The sequence below is a fragment of the Platichthys flesus genome, chromosome 14 (genome assembly GCF_949316205.1).
Source record: "Platichthys flesus chromosome 14, fPlaFle2.1, whole genome shotgun sequence".
Classification (NCBI taxonomy): Eukaryota; Metazoa; Chordata; class Actinopteri; order Pleuronectiformes; family Pleuronectidae; genus Platichthys; species Platichthys flesus.
Window position 1 is genome coordinate 6,856,633 of NC_084958.1, and position 18,682 is coordinate 6,875,314.

The 18,682-nt window shown below is 44.3% G+C and overlaps 1 protein-coding gene across 1 annotated transcript in view; it reads right to left on the reverse strand.

Annotated features, from left to right (window-relative positions):
- Nucleotides 1-2,300: 2,300 nt before the first annotated feature.
- The window catches only part of LOC133968922 (uncharacterized), a 142,396-nt gene continuing 126,014 nt past the window's right edge, over nucleotides 2,301-18,682 (reverse strand). Inside the window, exons 10-14 of the mRNA XM_062405179.1 lie at nucleotides 16,986-17,103; nucleotides 12,859-13,179; nucleotides 10,001-10,208; nucleotides 7,795-8,275; nucleotides 2,301-5,864 (exon numbers count right to left, since the gene is read on the reverse strand). Coding sequence (XP_062261163.1) covers nucleotides 4,881-5,864; nucleotides 7,795-8,275; nucleotides 10,001-10,208; nucleotides 12,859-13,179; nucleotides 16,986-17,103 — 2,112 coding nt within the window. The 3' untranslated portion in view covers nucleotides 2,301-4,880. The remainder of the gene's footprint in view (nucleotides 5,865-7,794; nucleotides 8,276-10,000; nucleotides 10,209-12,858; nucleotides 13,180-16,985; nucleotides 17,104-18,682) is intronic.

Sequence of the window (18,682 nt, forward strand, 5' to 3'; positions counted from 1 at the left end):
TTCTCATCCGTTGTGTTTTTTCCCGATAAGTCAGGCTGACTTGCAGGTTTCGTTTAAAAATCTATACACTTGTGTGTCTTGCTCCACTGGACATCTTTTCGTGACATTTCCCAGATCTCAGCGAGGACAGTAGCCCCCTGAGTACAACGTTATTACAACGGAAATAATAATAAAAACATGATAGGAAACAATATGAAAAACAGGACTGACACGTTGGCACAGAGTAAAATATGAGGCATCTAAAAACCTGCATAGCTGCTTTCAGACATGCAGTGAACTCATGGTGATCTCCTGACATTCTCCGAAGGGGCTGGATGAGGGAACGCACATGTCCGACAGAACTGCTCTGTGCTGTCACCACAGTTTCTCCAGCCAGCCCCCTATTACAAAATCTTTTCACTGTGAGAGAGTGTGTGTTTCTAACACGACGGACACAAAAACAAAATAAAAAAACCCAACCTGACAGAATACAAACATCTGATGAAGAAAAGGAGGGGCCAGTGGATAAAATCCGTAGATTAAACCAACCAAGATGTCGAGAGAGCTTTTTGTGACAGGGGCCGGAGCCAGTGTCAGTTTGCTGTTAACAAAAAAAAAAAACGACCTCCACGGCAGAATTTACACGTAACGCTCTGCTGAGAATCTCCTGCTGCGTTGTTCACGTGTGAAGGCAACACAACTGGTCCGGCCTCTCTCCGGAGTTCATGTCTGAACACACTTTGAGTCCTGACGCTCATAAAGGAGATGGAAGGCTTTGGTAGCTTCAGGGTGTTGAGTTATTAATGATCAGCCATAAACAACCCCCCCCCTCCCCAAGGTTCTGCCACCCCCACTCTCCTCCACTTATTGTGCAGTATTTGTACATTCAGTGTTTCCCCCAGTAAATCTGTCAGTCAAGGTGGTAAGCAGGTGGCGGTGCTGTTGGCGCGGCGCGTAGCGGCGCGGCGAAAATTTTTGGGGGTATTTTGCTCAAAGATGCCAGTACGCATGAATGAAATAAACAACTGTTTATTTCAATATAAATAAACAACAGTAGGTACAAATGTTGTGGAAAACATGCAGACACTACAAAATAGGGTTTAAGCCGGTTTTTAAGAAAAATCAAGCTGCCTCTGAAGATGACAGTTTGTGATGTCGGATTCCGTTCAAATTAACCGCCTATTCATTGTGGACGGCAAGAAAAAAAAAGTTTTCGCGCATGCGCACCTGATTCTGTATGATTTAACATGTACGCAAATAAGCATCATTCTTTGTGCCTTTTTTACGTAAATGGTATGCCACATAAGCCTTTACGTTACATATCATTCATGGACCAATTAAAATCGAGATATTACTAGACATTTACGCAGCTTAAGGCCAATGTATGCTACTCCGAGTCCGTTGCGGACTGACGGACGGACGGAGCGGACGGACCCTTTTTGATTTATAGTTCTACGAGCCTTTTTGTTGTGAAAACAATTCACCGCCAGAACAGTAGATGGCGCAACTGAAGTCGAGCTTAGAGAAGCCTACCTAATGAGGTATATAGAAGAAGTCCACGCTGGTTTATTTACGTCCTCCCGGCTCCTCACACACAGTGAACGATGGCAGCTAACAGAAAAAGGATGTTGATGACGCGACAGTTTTTGCTGAATAAAGTGACACCCAGCGGGTCATAATGCTTATGTTATCGTGTCTTAACGCAGCGGTTCCCCGGTCTTGTTTCCAAACTGCGTTGCTAATTCAACAGCTGCAACAGCTTGAAGCTACACGGAGGCAGCTAGCTTCCCCCCAGCTTCCACACACAGTCAGCAGGGACACCCGATACTAACTACTACCGTTAGTTAGTATCGATCTAAAGTGTTTGCTTCTAACCTGACGGTGTTTGAGAAAGAGTGTCATGAGCCGTGGGATTAAAGTCAGCGGGTTTTTGCGCTGTTCCCACCGCAGTTAGCATGGTGGTTAGCCCGCTAGCCACGTTATGAAAGTTCGTTATAACAGTATGTGACCGTACACACGTGCCGTAAGTGCTCTAACCAGCCACCGTCAGCCGGACAACGCTGCTGGCTTAACACACTTGTCACACGAATTATAGAGTCGTAGTTGTGATTTTGGTTTATTGTGATGTAGGGAATGGAACAGGAAGTTTCCATTCCGAAATGCTGGCGTTAGCGGACCAATCACCAATATTTTTTTCAGTACATTGGTAGTCAAGGCGGGGCCCTAGTCTTGTTAAGGCGGCCGCCTTAACAAGATAGTGCTGGGGGAAACCCTGACATTGGTCCTGAAACCATCCCCCCCCACCCCCCCGCCTGCACAGTGGCACTGTAGTAGACACATGTGTGGCCCAGGTACTGTAAAGGGTACAGAGGTGCGTGTATGGGTTGGACGTCTGCCAGAGAGCAGCCCGACCTCCTGATTGGTCATCCCGAGCGTTTGACAGGATGACGAAAAGCAAAGCGGGCCAGACATCGTGTTTGTGACTTTACAGTGAACCAGTGATAAACAGTGACATTTTCTGCGATGGCACATCAAAGTTGTCCACGTTCAGGTTTAGGCTCTGTGGTAATAGTCCTCTCTCAATTTGTCTTGGTTGTTATTCCACAACGTACGTTCGATTCCTGTATGCCCAGAGGTCAAGGCAGAGCAAAATGCAATATTAACATTGCCCTTGAGTTGCGCCGCCTGGAATGTATGAGAGATTACATTTCACTTGCCAAAACATGTTAAAAATCTCCCTTTTAATCGCGCAGTAATTGTGTTTTTAAAGAGCAAAGTAAATATCTATCAAACTTTGTTCCACATCTCTCAGGCAATGCAACACCACCAGCAGCAATGTCCCGAAATCTCACTGCAAATTTCTCATTTGAATTCGGCGGACTAATAATCCAGATTTTCTTTGGGAGAAATACTGATTTCTTTTTCTGTTGCAGCATGCCTTGCAGGGGAGTTTCTCCTCGCTCCGCTGGATTTTCATCAAATTGGTTTCTCACTGGGACGGACGAGCTCACAGGCTTCCTGTAACTAATATTTTCGCACAACAAACTTTCGCCAGAGGCCACATGTATAATTGAATCTGTGGCATGTCCACCTCAGAAGGGAGCTACCACAAAACAAACCCGAACCTGTTCACTTAGTACACAGATGTAAGAAAAAAGCACAAGCTCTTGTTTTCAGTCCAGGAGGCTGCAGCGTCCGGCTCCGTGGATCAATATCTAGTCTAGGATAACATACAGAGGGTCTCGACAGAGCTGCTTTCCCACACGAAAATTCTGTTTGTTTCCTTTTTTTTTTTTTTACTTATTTTATATATTCTCTTTTAGCAATAATATTCAGTGGTATTTACAATTGAAACGTTTTTTACACACAGTCAAAACATCGTATGCTTTTTTTCTTGTTGAGCTGACATCTTATAAAACAACTGTAATCTTTGACATGATTCATGATCTATTACTGAACATCACACAGTATAAAAAGTGCTTTCTAGCTGAAGAACTCCAGCTCATTTGCATCCTGACCTTTAACGAGCAAAAAGAAGCCTATCATGGGATGCTGCTCCCCCTCTCAGTTCATTACAGACATGTGGAAAGTTCTCATTTGAGGCAGCATGAGCGTTCAAAACATGAGGCCAGACTGCCGTTTTTTTCTGGGGTGATTTCATAACTCATGCATTCTTTTGAGGACTACGATGGGGGGTCTACTCCTTCCATAAAGAATAATGGAGTCCTCATTACTCCATATAGGTGGATGCTTTTATAATTTAATGTGGTACAATCAAAGCCTTATATTTATAAATGTGTCTGTGTTTGTATGCGAGTCTTTGTAGACACACGGAAAGTAAACTGTGCGAGAGGAGTGTGGTGTGGTGGGGTGGGGGTGCGCAGGGGGTGCGCCTGGGGGGGGGGGGGGTTCACATCCCTCAATCACTCCCATTTTTCACGATGTCTGTTTTCCTCGTGGGCTTAGAGGAGGGAGAATCTTTTGCAGGATTTAAATGATTCATCATTTTCATTTGGAATGAAATAGTGGGCTGAATAATTCAATTTTCTGCCACCGCAGATGGAATAAAAAGTAACTGTTTCTGTACAATCGTCTCACTTCCCCCATCCGTTTCCATCTCTATACATCCTGCTCCCTTATTCCCTTCATTTCTATTTTCAAATATATATATATATAGTTTATCCACTTTGTGTTGTCCTAGTTACTTAACTTCCTCGTTAAATGTTTACTCTTTGCACGTTGTCCCAAAAACGTATATTTCGCAGCTTATAGGTATTGTAGGTCTCAGTAGTTAAATATTCTCTGGATGTGAGGAGTTGTCCCTGCCACTCTTCCTCGTTCTTTTTTAAACATCTTCAAATTACACACATACACTCATGCATACAAGTGCATTTAATCCACTTTTGCTCACACGTCGATATCCCGCCACAGATTTCCCTTACGCACAGACACACATGCACACCAACACACAAACATTCATGCGTTCGACGAGAAACGACCTCCTCCTTGGTTCCTGCTGTTTCTCGTTCCATACGTGAGAGTTGAATTGAATTGAGTCCTGGATGTGTGAGTTGTTTCTCTTTGTCCGAAGCGTTTCACAAATTGTTGCTGCCCCGAGCACGAGCAGCCTCTGCATTGTCTCGGTATCAGTGCCCAACCATATCAGCGTTTCAACACTTATTGCTTTAAATTACATCAATCACTCCCTCCCTGCCCTCGCACTCTCGATCCTCCCTAGGCTCATTTTTCTCCGTCTCTTTCTATTTCTTTGCCTCTTCATCTTTCTCCCCTTTAACTTCTCTTCACATTATTCTAGCGCCGGTTGCCTTTTCATCATCCTCCTATTCCCTCCCTTCCTCGCCAACCCCCTTTGCCCTATTTGTTTCATTTTTATCATCCCCTCAGTCTTTCCCTTCCTCTCTAGCCTGCTCTTTTTTCTCTTTCTTCTCAGGCTCCTCGTTCATTTCATTCTCCTTCTTGACAGACTCCTCAACTTTCTCCTTTTCTTCCTTCTCTTTTTCTCTTACTTTGAAAAGCTGGGCTAAATTCTCGAACTGGGGACCCCACTCATCCAGCCCCGCTCCCCAATCCTCCTTTTCTGCATCCTTCTCCCCCTCGCTCTCCAGTGAGCTGAGGGATCCAGCCCTGGACCCTGTCCCCTCCAGGCCGTACACCTGCACTGAGTCATACGGTGGCTGTGAGGGGTCAAAGGTGACCTGGGCAAGGCGCAGTCGTAGGAACTCACCCACCCTCAGTGCCAAGGAGGGACCCCCGGGCCCTGGAGCATCTCTTGCTGCCTCCATCCCTGGAACCCAACCAGCCCCAAAGCCCATCACACCACTATATGCTCCTCGAGGATGCCCTGGAAAGGGCAATAGCTGTGGGGTCATATCCCTTCTGCCCAAAACGTACCCTCCCAGACCCATCCGATCACGCCAGTCCCTTATAAAGCCAGGTGTTTCCTGGTAGACAGGCGGAGTCCCGGCCAGTGATATCCCTCCACCCTCCCTGTCTGGCCTTGCCACCACAAAGTTGCTTCCCATCTCCAGTCCTCCCCTCCCCAAGGTGCCAGGGTAGTCCCTCTGTCCAGACATCTCCCTGTGCAGCACAGTGGCATAGTTGCGTCCATTGGAAGGTTGCTGTTGTCCATCTCCGCTTGCTCCTCCTCTTCCTCCACCTCCTCCTCCTCCTCCGCTGGAGTCAGACTCAGGATGGCCGGAGCTTGTGCGATTTGGGGACAAGCCGGCACGGGAAGCCCTGCGTCCTGCCAGGGGGAGTGTAGCCGAGTCGGTCATCCAGCCTCCCACCCCGTGACCCTGGCCAACCACGGAGCCAGATCGGGTCAAGACGAGATTATGCTCCCTGGGAAACGACTCCGACTGCACCTGGAGGGAACGTAGGCGAGCATGAGTGGTTTCAGTTTGGGGGCCGTGGGTGGGTGTGGTGCCGTTAGGTTTGGTTACAGTGAATCAAAATGAAAATGAGAAAAATTTGCCGAAGCAATAGGGATAATTTAATAAAAGGCATAAAAAAAAACAAAAGATGAAGAGAATGTGATTGTGGCAGAATGGACAAAAAGCAGGAGATGGTGGTGATAGGAAATGAGAGGAAGGAGGGAGAGGCACTCAATGAGCAGAAAAAGATTGAGAAAATAGAAGAGTTGGAAGAAGCCATAGCTATTAATTGAGCTCTAGAATGAGCTAACACTGCACTGTGAGAGGGAGATGGAGGGGGAAGTGATTGAGAGATAAAATATTTGAAAATTAAATAGAGAAATTGCCAGATAGAGTTGCTATGGTCTAATAAATAAATGAAAACACAGAAAAGATCGTTGACATCAGGAAAAAAATGTGCTGATAAGTCTGAATCAGCATCCTGGACATTTCTGCTGCCTGATTAAAAACATAATGCTGTTGTAATCACTGCAATAATATAGAGCACCAGGTTGAATACAAAAGTAATATTATCATTTTTTATATTTGCTTAATTACTATATTTCTAACTGGGTTGCTTATTTTATTGAATAATTAACTCATTTATTTAACTTTAATGCTTTTCCACTGCAATCATCTATTAATAATAAAGTAATTTATTCAATTGTAATTCATTACTAAATGTATCTATCAGTTTTTCTCCATCCGGAAATATTTAGCCAACTGTCCATCCATCCATGTGTTGGAGTAGCGAATCATTTCAATGCCAGTGTCACACCTAAAGCGTAGTATGCATTATTTGCACAGGGTAGAGTGAAGGATGGACATCATTAACTTACGTTTTCCCTCCAAGCTAACCACACTCTAAGAGCACATAGCAATGTGAATAATGACTAGATTAAATTTCCCATTATCTTTCTAAAAGCTCCTGTAACTGACAGCGCAGAATTGCACCCTTTCGATATATGCACAAAATTAAAAAGTCAACCTGTATTTTTTCTCCACACTGAAATAGAGCTCAACAACGTGGTTCCAGAAGTACAAATCCAATTCTTTTTCTGAATAGAGATTTTCATTATGAGTCATAATATTTGTCACCATCCAAGGTAGACTTGTCTGTATGATATCAAATGTGTTTTAAGAAAAATTTCGTACTACTCTACCCACAATCCTCAGGTGTAATAGCAACGTCTCCAATTAGTAGAGCTCACTGTTACCATGGAAATGTTTACCACAACCGCGAAAATCACGCCTGCTCCTATCGGATGGTTCGGTGCTACATGAGGTTTACCACAAAGCAACCAGGAAAGGAGAGAGAAAATCACTACAACAAGGTTACATCAAGCAGAAACACTGGAAGTCATTGAGGAAACTTTCACAATGTACAGTCTTCTACCTTGGCCTTTTTCACATTTTGGTCTGAATGTCAAATATTGAATGGTCCTGATTCCCATCGTAGCTGGTTGACCTGGTTGCTGACTTAAAACTCTCTGCTGAAACATCGATGGATCAAATTGATGGTAAATTTTACTTCTGAAAAACAAGTTATCCTCCTCTTTTGTCATTAATTTAAAAGGATGTAAAAAACATTGTAAAGATTTTTATTGTATCATTTGCTCTCTTAGATTTTAAATACCATCTATTAATATACTTCTTGTTGTTATTAATATTGCTAGTTATACCAACACGCCATTGGAAGCTTGTCAGTAATCTAACATATTTTGGAACAGTTTTATTTAGTTTACCTTTAACCATAAAACCTGGCATAAAATTAGGATGGTGCAATCACGCAACCTATGAGGAGTATGGCACCAGATCATTTTTTTTTTTTGCCGTGTGCAATTCCAAAACTCTCCCTTCAGCGAGTCTCCATAATCCTTACCCAGTCGCCGTCCTGACTGTGGTTCAATTTCTCCTCGTTGCTCCCCTCGGTGCAGTTGCTTGCAGTCCTTGTCCCTCCCCCTCTGTCATGGCTGTCACTGGTCCTTGGCGTTCCTCCGTCGGACGTGCTCACGGCACTCTGGGGTGCGGTCCCTTCACGGCTTCCCGCGCAACTCCCCATTCGGCTTCCGTCCGTGGGGGTAATGTAAACTGCCCCAGACTCCATGGCCCCCGCCATGGCCCCCTGGTTCTGGATGACCAGGGAGTGGTCTGGATGGCCACCAGGGAAGCGGTATCCCATCTCTGCCAGGCCTGGTTCTAATGTGCCGCCTGGCGTGCGCCGGAGAACAGGTAAGGTGTGGCTGCTGTAACAGAGGCGACCATAGAGGGGTCCTACTGGTCCTGTGTAGTTGTGATCCACACCCGGATTCTGAGCCCAGCTGTAGGTGCGAGCTTTGTCTTGGCTACGATGTGTGTAACGTCTGAAAAAGACAAGACAACAGTCTCCATTTAACTTTAGTAAGCGGTTTATTTTTGTAACATCCTTTTTCTGTATCTGACATAAGAGAGGAAATAAATGCCTCAGGTGTTGGAAACTGTGAACAAGTGATTTCTGATTTCTGAGACCATGTTTAGAGGCGTTGATGCTCTGTAAATTATTGAATCCATATTGCACTGTACTCCTGTTATTTCTTGACTTAGATGGACAGGCTAACATACAAGGGCTCATCCAGTGATTTAGTTTTCACTTTACCAACACAATATTATTGCAAGTTGCTTTGTATTGAAGGGTAGGCTAAATGATATGTAATGTTATGTAATAATATAAAACATAACAATCATCACCTTGTGATTGTATGGCTCCATCAACCGGTCAAATTCCAATTTAGATCCATGTGTGTCCAGACACTTTTATGACAGGTAATTAAATTACATTTTAAGTTCATATTATCATAATTAAACCTAGAGTCCAGGTGAACTTTTGCACTCAATCTCATGGTTTCTATTAAAATCTGTAACTTTGGGCACTAGGGGCACTAGTTTGATTACATCATAAGGCAAATGGGATCATGGGAGTTGTTGTCTTCCCCATCAATTGTCGTCTCGTAATCCTCTTGGGTCAACAGAGGTCTAGTCGTTTTTAGACCTGACGAATTGTTCCAGATTATATTTTTTTCATCCTTGAGCCCAGGTGAACATTTGTACTCAATCTGAAAGGATTCTTTTTGCTAAATTTGTGCATTAACAAAAGCCACATTCTGTTATATGTCCCTCAAAGCCTTACTGCGACATCTCATTAATAAGTGGGACAGATGGACAGCTGGGAAACCATCTAAAAACAACATGGCAGAAGCATAATCAAAATATTAAAAACCGATGCAGTGAAGGCTGAGATATCAAGGCTTTTAGCTCTGTAGTATGCGGATGGAATAACAAACTGTTGTAAGGCAGCTGTACTGTGGAAAGGTTTTAGTTTAGTGGCAACTTCACGGTTACTTTCTCAGACAGAGGATTGTAAACCACTGCTGCTCCTCCTCATGACAAGCCAACACAACTTTATGTGTTTCTGTAAGATCACACCAGCACCACAAAGTACAGCTTCAAAGTTACCCTGAAGTTTAACTATTCTCTCCTCTGTTACTCAGTGTCACCAGAAATGAAATATTCAAAGGTTCACAGAGGTATTATTATTCATTGCAGGGATATTTCATTGGATTGCATTAGATTCGGACAGTTTCTCATGTTGCTGTGACCACCTCCGTAAACCGCGAGAAGCAATTTTCGATAAACTGAAGGCTGGCTTTGTACTTCTTTATGGCCGCTCTATATGGCTTGCATGAATTCATCGGCGCTAATTATTAGTCCAAAGGCAATAACAGTGTTTCACAGAAACATCAAAGTGGGTGCAAACGGCTCTCAGATGTGGCAGAACATAAACAAGCTTTAACAAAAAGAGCACAACAAAGTGGTCCCCCTGGACTGCGGGGCCTGATAGCCCTCTGTCTCAGCGTTTTCACCGGCGTCTGATTATGACCTCGGAGTTTGGACCCGATCGCTCAATTAAATGGATCAATTAAGTGCTGAACAGGGATGAAAGCTTTTACTTTGAAGGGGTTCATTTTGTTTCCTCCCTGTGATAAGAGGCAGACTATGATGTTATTTAACTTTTATAAACAAACTCCCCGCACGCTCCCGCCCCTACTTACACGTTCCTGCTGTCTAGAGTGCGATAGCCGTGCGTGCGCGAGCTGTGCGGCGCACTCTGGAGCGCCGCGATGTCAAAAGCGGCCGTGTCGGCCTCCCCCCCGCCCTCGTCGTCGTATGTTATGATGTTCTCTCGAACGTCGTCCTCCTCCAGCGGTGACAGGGAGTCACGCTTCTGACGGCGCAGGGACAATGACAGGGCGCTCACCGCTGCAGAAGGGGGGGGGGGGGGGGGTGTAGGATATAGAGGCACGGGAGAGAAATTGGAAGAATAAAAAAGAATGATGAACAAGAAGGTGATGGGGGGAGCACAAGTCACAGGGGAAATAAAGGGGAAGGAGGAAAATGAGAAGGAAAGAAAGGGAGGGGAAAAGGAGTCAGACAAACAAAGAGGTGAGACACACAGAGACAAAACGAATACAGAAGAGGCCGTGGGTCAGGGGGCTGCTGTATCATATCAGCAGGCGGCATGCCTCCGCTCTGTAATTGTACTTTGAGCTCCAGCCAGGCAAATGGACGTTTTGTTCTCCCATGATCCTGTATTCCCAGAGCAGAGAGCTGCGTTTGACCCAGGGCTGTGGGCAAAGAGCCCGGCTGTGGCAGCTCTTCAACAGATGTCTGACAAGACTAAATGGGATACAAATCCACCTGAAGAGATGCGTCTGGTTTTTCAAATGAATAAACTCAACAAAGATTCCGCACATTGATAAAATGGGGGAAATATTTCATTGCCAGGCCATTTCCAGACATGAACAAGCAGCAGGAGGTTCTCCGGGTTAGATTTCAGACAAGGGGTAGCGGAGGAAGACGATGCAGGTCATCAACATCGGCCTCGGCCCCTTATCATAAAAAACTCTTGTTACATCTTCGTCCTCTATGAGTGTGGCACTGCTTTTTCATCCTGAGATATTTGTATTCTTTTCAGTTTTGTGTCCGTCTGGTGTTACAAACATTATGGCCACTGCCTCACAGTACATCCCCAGTGAATCTCCTGCCGTGTTCTCACATGAGCTCATCGGGACACTGTCCTGAGATTTTTCTATGAGGGCAGCAAAAATAACTGTGGAGAATGTCTGGAGCCTCTCACTCAGACGTTTGCGTTTTCACATACAGCTCAATTCAAGGTCTGAAAGAAAGTTTAAACAGTTAATATTAATTCATGTAGAGTCCAGCCTGACGGCCCTGTCAATAACCTGAGCTAATGTTATGTACATATATCTTGTTTTTAAATCACTTGATCAAAAACGGAACCTGAGCTCAGTCAGAGTCGATAAATAAAAACAGATTCCAAGGATAATCGACCATGCCAAGTTTCCTTGTGACTTTGGAAGCAACTCTAGGTTATGAATGCAGATCTAAGCTTGTTAAACAGCCGCGCTCGTGTTTCCAACTGATGTCAGAGCAGATAAACACTCTGTATTATTCCTTTTCTCCTGTTTTCGGTTTTAAAACACCAGCCTCCAAACAACAAAGATTCCGGAGTAAAGCTCAAATTTGTGTCTCTTTATTTGTGCTTTTAGTTGAATATATATTTGTGTTTTTCCTCCACCACTATCTTACACATGTTATGTTACACAAGCTATGTCTGGATAATCATTGTTTGGAGGCGGTCTTTAAACAAACATCCACATATACGGGCTCCAATTGGAATCGACTTGTCTTTCTCAACATGTGCATGTGTATGTGCTTGTGTCTGTCTCTATGGATTTACAGTAGGCGGTTAAGCTATCGCTGTAAATCAATCGACACTCTTTTGTCAGAGGTTGCATTATTTGATTTCCTTAGGAACTAATCCAATGATCCCTAAAAATCACTGGGAAATCTCTAATCTTTCTAAACAATTTGAGGGTTCACCTACGTGTCATTATGCGTATTTAAGTCTTCCCTCACAAGGCGTGAAATGCAAATGATCCAGATCCGACCTTATGTATACGCCAAACGGCTTTTTAATAACCAGACGGCCTCCTGATGGAGCTACTGTCAGAGCTTCTGTAGGAACATTTGGCTTTTTGCAAAAGGCCCAAGTATTCTGTTCAGGGTCAGCCTCATATAGATGAGAAAAACTGGTAGAAAAAAATCGAGCTGACTTTTGAAGCTACAAATTCAGGGCGACTGTTAAAAAGTTTGATGTGTTTCCTGGAACAGTTTATGCCCTTTTCACTTAGAGGACTAAATTCGAGACTCCACCAAAAGCGACTCGGCGTGATCACCTTCACGGCGTGTTGCTTTCCCGTCTTGATTGAGCCGCTCTCCTGCAGAATGATAATGCTCCCCATCTATAAGGCATGAGTAGTGATCCAACAGACTGAATAGAAATGACAATGACGCTGGCCACGAGCCAAAGCCGTCTCAGCACCTCGACACTATCCAATTGAGCATTTGAGAGTTTCTGCAGAGGTGGCCGTGACATTTTATTATGCCGCCATCAAGAAAACAGACGGCCCAGATAATCACTCACAATTGTTGTTTCAGCAGTGATTAATGCTGACCTTGCCAGAGGAGATAACCGGCCCAAAATTGGGAGGAAAAGTAAACCTCGCTACTGAGCAGCTGTGACTAAGAGAAATATTTACGCTGCTGCTCCCATTATTTTCCTATGCAGATTAATCCTCCAGGGGTGTAGTGGAGGATAAACGGCCCTAAACACTATTTACTGATCTTTTTTATTCATAGATTTGCATTAAACTCCTTTACAGGCAGTAAATCTTAATGGAATGACTTTACTGGATACTATACACAACGATAAGTGTCGTAGTAAAACCCTGATGTAAGGGTCTTTCAAAGGACAACACTTTTTATTATTTTTTCACTCTTGTTGATGTGCTAATCCCCGATTTAATCACTGTGTCAAAGTATTTACCCAGTAGTGTAGCAACACAAGCCAGGATGGCCAGCAGGGCGGCGGTACTGAGGCCTGGGGAAGGCAGCGTGGACTGCTGGGGGAGACACACCGCCTCTCTTTCAGAGTCCCACTCGCCCTCGACCTGTTGGTTCTTCTCCTTCTCCCCCGCCCGAGCTCCCCCTCTCAGGCAGGGACAGACGGACACGGTGACGGTGCTGGTGCTGGTGAGACCCGACGTGCCGTCCCTCAGCACCAGGGGCACAAAGAGCGTCAGGGTGGAGGACTGGGAGCGGGACAGCGGCTGAAGCTGGGAGAGGAGCACCAGGCTGGCTGTGGTGCCTGGAGGAAGGAAGAGAGGGAGGAAGATAACTCATCTGTTGTTAACTGCATGCTGCAATTTCACTTATTTTCTGTGCTGAATGGACGCAGGAGGATACAGTTTGGAAATAATGGCCCGAAATTACCGGGCTCGTGTTTGGTAAAATGTGTGATTCCAATCAGTGGGTGATTGGTTTACACTACAGAGGAAGGAGGCGGGCCAGCTTTGCCTGGTCTGTGTTGATGCTCTGCAGCTACTTCCAGAATATACAACATACTCTCACTTTTTACCGTTCATGTGCTGGATGATTGTGTGCGCAGAGCTGTTTAGAAACAGTCTATGGTGGTGAGTGAAGTTAGACAACTTTGTGTTCATCCTACCTGATTTATCTGCAATAAATGTTTTTAAATGATTTACTTAGCTGCTCTTATTTTTCATACATTTCATGTGGGCTATTTCAAAGGTCGGGTAAGCAATCAACACAATCTTCGGATCGAAATTTACAACTTTTAAAGTAAAAGCCTTGTTATGCAGCTCAATATAAAGCATTACTGCAATAAAAATAACAAAAATGATAGAGAACTTCCTGAAGAGGAAATGATGTCTGATGGAGAGTGTCACCTGATATGGAGGGTCAGATATTATTGGCATAATGCTGCTCGTTGCTGTAGTCTATCCAAGGACGTGGAAGAAGATTCAAGGCACACAACTCCCCACTGAATGCTACAGAGCGCTGGTTGCCTGTTTATTAAAATCATTTTAATATTAAACATATTCCGTGTCCAAATCACTCAAATAACGACACTGCACTTCCCTCGACCACGTATAACACACATCCCGTGTGTTCTTTCATTTGAGAACATATATCACCACTGGAGCTACATTGTCTCCGTCCGGAATATCAGTGACAATAATTTGAACAAATTGGATGAAACTACAGAGGAGAGTCTCAATTAGGCCAACTAGAATCCTCCACCTCCCTCCTGCAGCTAGACTTCATGATTTATTACTCCTGGTTGGCAAGAAGATCTGAAAACATTAAGTCTGATATACTTCACACATAAAAATGTCTGCTCACACCTGACTCCTGTCCTGAGTGACAGTGCTAATTAAGCATATACAGAAGAAGAGGGGGTGTGCAGCAGAAGCATCCACACCACCATGTGTGTATTCTTTTCTACAACTGAACATATCAGGTCCATACATCTTCCAAGTTAGTTTTTTTTTTTTAAATGCTGCAATTTTTACGACATCGAGGGATTCAGTGAGAGCAGGAGAAAAGGAAACCACTAATGGCCTCCGTTGGTCTGACTCCTCTTCCTGTTGTCCCTTGTCCTGTCAGGGTATCATGGAATGAGGCGTCGACAGAAAATAATGTGGAAAATATTCCATCAGCCCGTTTGTAAGAACGTGGCTCAATCATCAAAGAAATTCTCCTACATTTTAAATACAGATCACATTGTTCTGAGTGAGCTTTTGTCGGACAACTTGTCCACATGAGATCAGAACGTGTTCTCTGTCTGAGCCCTGGTGTTGGAGGACACATCAAACAGGCCTTTGATTCGTCCTGTCACTGACTCTATCCCCCTGATCCCTGATCCAGCAGAGCGAGTTCACTCCTCAGGCTTTTGTAAAGTTTAGGAACGATTAATGGGCTGGTCACCGGTGGGAGGCCTGCGAAAGCCAAAAGAGCACTCAGATCATCAGCTGCCCACAACAGAGGGTGGACAGTGCTGTTGCATGTGACAGATAGACAACTATTTCCAGGGGACAGCTCCTGGTGACCACAGAAGCATTTTCATCATTTAGAATAAGACAGTTTTGATCAGAGATGGATGAATCAATATTCCCCGCAGCTCTACGGAGTATTGATTGTCTTTAACATCATTGGTTCGCATTAAGAGCCCTTTTATTTACATCTTTTATTCCCACTCTCTTTTACTCTTTGTGTTCACTATCCCTGCTTTTAACGAATGGTTTAAACCTACTGTGAGTTTGGCAGAGTAGGCATAGCATCAAATGGCAAGCACACAAAATTGGCAATTAGCTGGCAAACAAAGTAGAGTGTTAAGCAGATATTTCCCTCGGGATTCGGTCGGAACTCAAATAAATCGCAAACTGAGAGTTAATATTGGGCTAAAAAAAGCGGCCAGAAACCAAAGTTTTTCAAGTGAATGTTGCCCCGTGTCTGCTGAATGTGAAGATAAGCAACTGCTATGTTCACCATATCTACTGAATGAAGTAGCAATACTGTGTGTACATCACATCGTAGTTAGAGTTTGATCCACAGGGGTCCAATAAATATATAAATACAGCTCAGTTTTTTCAAAAGACACGGTGAGTGCGACTGATCCTCCTGCTCTTCTCTAGCATCCTGCTCAGAAAAACTCTTCAGTAAATGTAAGGTGCCCCGATGTTTGTAACCCTGTCTCCCACAGGCATGGATACTGCTTGATTTCCCCAATTACAGACATGTGCAGTGTAAAAGATCAGCGGGCACCTGACCCCCACATGAACCTTTACCACCTTCATCCCTTCCTTTCCTTTAAATTGGCTGGAATTGTCGGGCCGTCTGTCTAATCACGTCTGTGAGGAGTTGACACATAATGATTGGCGACTGTGACGTTCGGGGGCTTTTGTCGGCCACTTACAAAACCCGTCGGTGACAGGAAAATGTTATAGTGTGAAATAAGGTTTAGACAAGATACATGGACAAAGTGTGTTTAACTACAAAAATACCCTATGGAGTTAAGTTCCTGTAAAACTCTTGTAATGCAAATTAATGTTTTGATTTTGGACATGTGCATGTTTTATAGAGCTGCAAAGCATCCCTGGTGTCCACCTCCTCCATGAAGTGACAGTTGTTATAGGTTGTCATTTGCCATAAAATGAAGCAACCAAACAGCAAACAGGACAAATACACATTTGTAGCTGATTTAATCAGAGATATTCTCTACATTCAGGTTAGAGGTCTCAAAAAACCCTGTTGTAAAGGTTTTATGTTTTATTCAGAATATGTATTGTCTTCAAGGATACACACACACAAACACACAATCACACACACACACGCACACACACACACACACACACACACACAAACACACACAAAATATTTTTTTTGTCCAAATATGTAGTTTTTGTGTGCAAAAAAAGGTGAATATGATGTGAAATACAATCACTTAAACAAAAATCCCACAAAGGATTTGAATCAGAGGAGTCAGAATATTAAAAACTTCAGCTTGTGTGAAAGGGGGATGTTCACATGTTTGTACTGTTTACATTAATGCTTTCCTTACACTCTGTGTTCAATACGTGTGTGTATTTGTGCAGGAGAAGGGGCGACATGAACAAATACTAAGCAGCTGAATTCAATTTGGTTGAAGAGAATTAAAAGAAGCAGCGGTGATTTCTTCAAAAGCTTTTCAGTGCAAACAGTAAGTATATGTGGTAGCTGGGAGGAGAAGATGGATGTAAAGGATATGGGAAGGCAAACAAGGGGGACGAACAAAAGAGAGGAGAATAACAAAGCAAAACAATGGAGCCGCCAGAGTTGGGAGATGGATGGTGGAAGAGAGAGGCAGAGACAGAAAAAAGGGAGGTGGGAGGTGGACAGAGAGGGAGAGGGTTTGCAAGGAGGGTAAAGGAAAGACAGAATGGTAGAAAAGACGAAGATGGAAAGAGAAAGGCGGAAAGAAAATGCGGGATTAAGAGCCTTAAAAAAGTAGGGAAAAAACAGTGCGCGCCTGCCAAGGGAACAAAAAAAGAGAGAAGGGAAAAAAAAGGGAATTAAGAGGAATACAGGGGGAGGGAAAGATTGAGTGCCTACCACCACTGTCCCTGACACTGAAGTTGAGAGCGGTGCTGGACTCCGGAGGGATGCTGAAATACACGGTGCTGTCATTCCCTCCCTCATCTCTATCAATCGCCCGCAACACCTGCACCACCTGGAACGAGAAGATAGAGAGAGAAGGGGAGATTAGGCGAGGGGAGGACGGATATACACGTGCGGGTGGAGGTGTGGGAAGCACGGAGACAAGAGAAAAATAAGAACACTTACACGGAGAGGGCTTTTAGCTGCGAAACCATTAGCGGGAATCAAAGTGAGCCAAACTATTAGTAGAGAGGCACAAGTGAACTGTGCGCCACCTAAATTAGTGTCTGACGTGAGGCGCCTTTAATAAACACAGTGTGGCTTTCAATTTAGTAATAGCATCTGCACAAGTCTGGGGTAGCTGGATTAATCTGAGAGACAATCTCCCCCTGCTTAAGCTGATATGTAATTTGTTTTTAATGAAAAACTGCAGTCGTCATTACCCAAGCCGCCCTTTTGGAAACGCTTTCGAGTGCCGGTTACCAGACTGAAAGTGAGGATGAAGGGTGCCCATTCTCCCTTAGTTAGTCTGGGTCTCTCGGGCTTTGAGCAGATTTGTTGTGTACAGTCACATTATGCTATCAGTTGCCTGGTGCGAGCATTCAAATGCACATTTTTCCTAACGACTTGTCACAGGGAGACACGCGCACCCAGCCCCAACATGCTGGAGAGATATTATAATCGCTCTTTCTTGCACTGTCTCCCGCTCTTGCGTACGCGCGCAGTTTACACAAACACAGAGATCACAGGGAAACAACAAATCAACGTCGGTGCCCATAGAATCACAGATTTAGTGGCAAAACAACAAAGACACAAGCGGAGCAATGAGAACACCAGCGAACACGACAGATGGGCCAAGACGATGGAGCAAGTGTGGAATACTGAAGATGGAAGGGGGGGGGGGGGGGGGGGGGAACAGATAGAAAGAAAGCAAAGGATGGTTTCCAGGGAGAGATGGAGTGAAGGATTTCTATAACGGAGATCAGATCCAGAAAGAGCACCGCGATGAACACAAATAAGGCACGAAGGCAACCGGAAGGAGGGAGGTCGTCTGGGAGGAGGCTCGGGTTTAATTACAATGTGAATAGCTGCTGCGTCGTGATAACAGGGCATCGAGGATTCACCTGCCTCCATTGTGACTGGGCGAGCTGTAGCTGCGTGCCGCCGTCCGTGAATAGACGGAGCTTTGTACCACTGCCCTCCATATTGTCCACATACTTGAATGGGCAGGGCTTTGAATACCAGGCTTCCTCATTTGAATGGAGGCAACTCTGAAGCATGCAGGGCTTCTTTATGGGAGACACGTCACTGTGTGAAGCAAATGAATTGGACTTTTCAAGACTGATAGTGAGAACCGCTCATCTAATTCCTTGTAGGGTAAAACAACCATGTGATTACTCATTGGCCTTGGTGTAATTATAGGATTTGTATAAGCACGTTAGTCAATGAAAGGAACATGGGTCAAATGTACACGTCAAATGCATTTTTCTCAAAGATGGTTTCTGTCATTTGGGTTACTGATGTTTGTTCAAGTGCCCATTTTGTCTGATAAATTCGTTTAATCAATTATTTGATGCAATAACAATAGGGTGTAATGTCATGAATGACAGTTGAGGCTGAATTGTGATTTGTCAAGCATTAATAATGTCCAA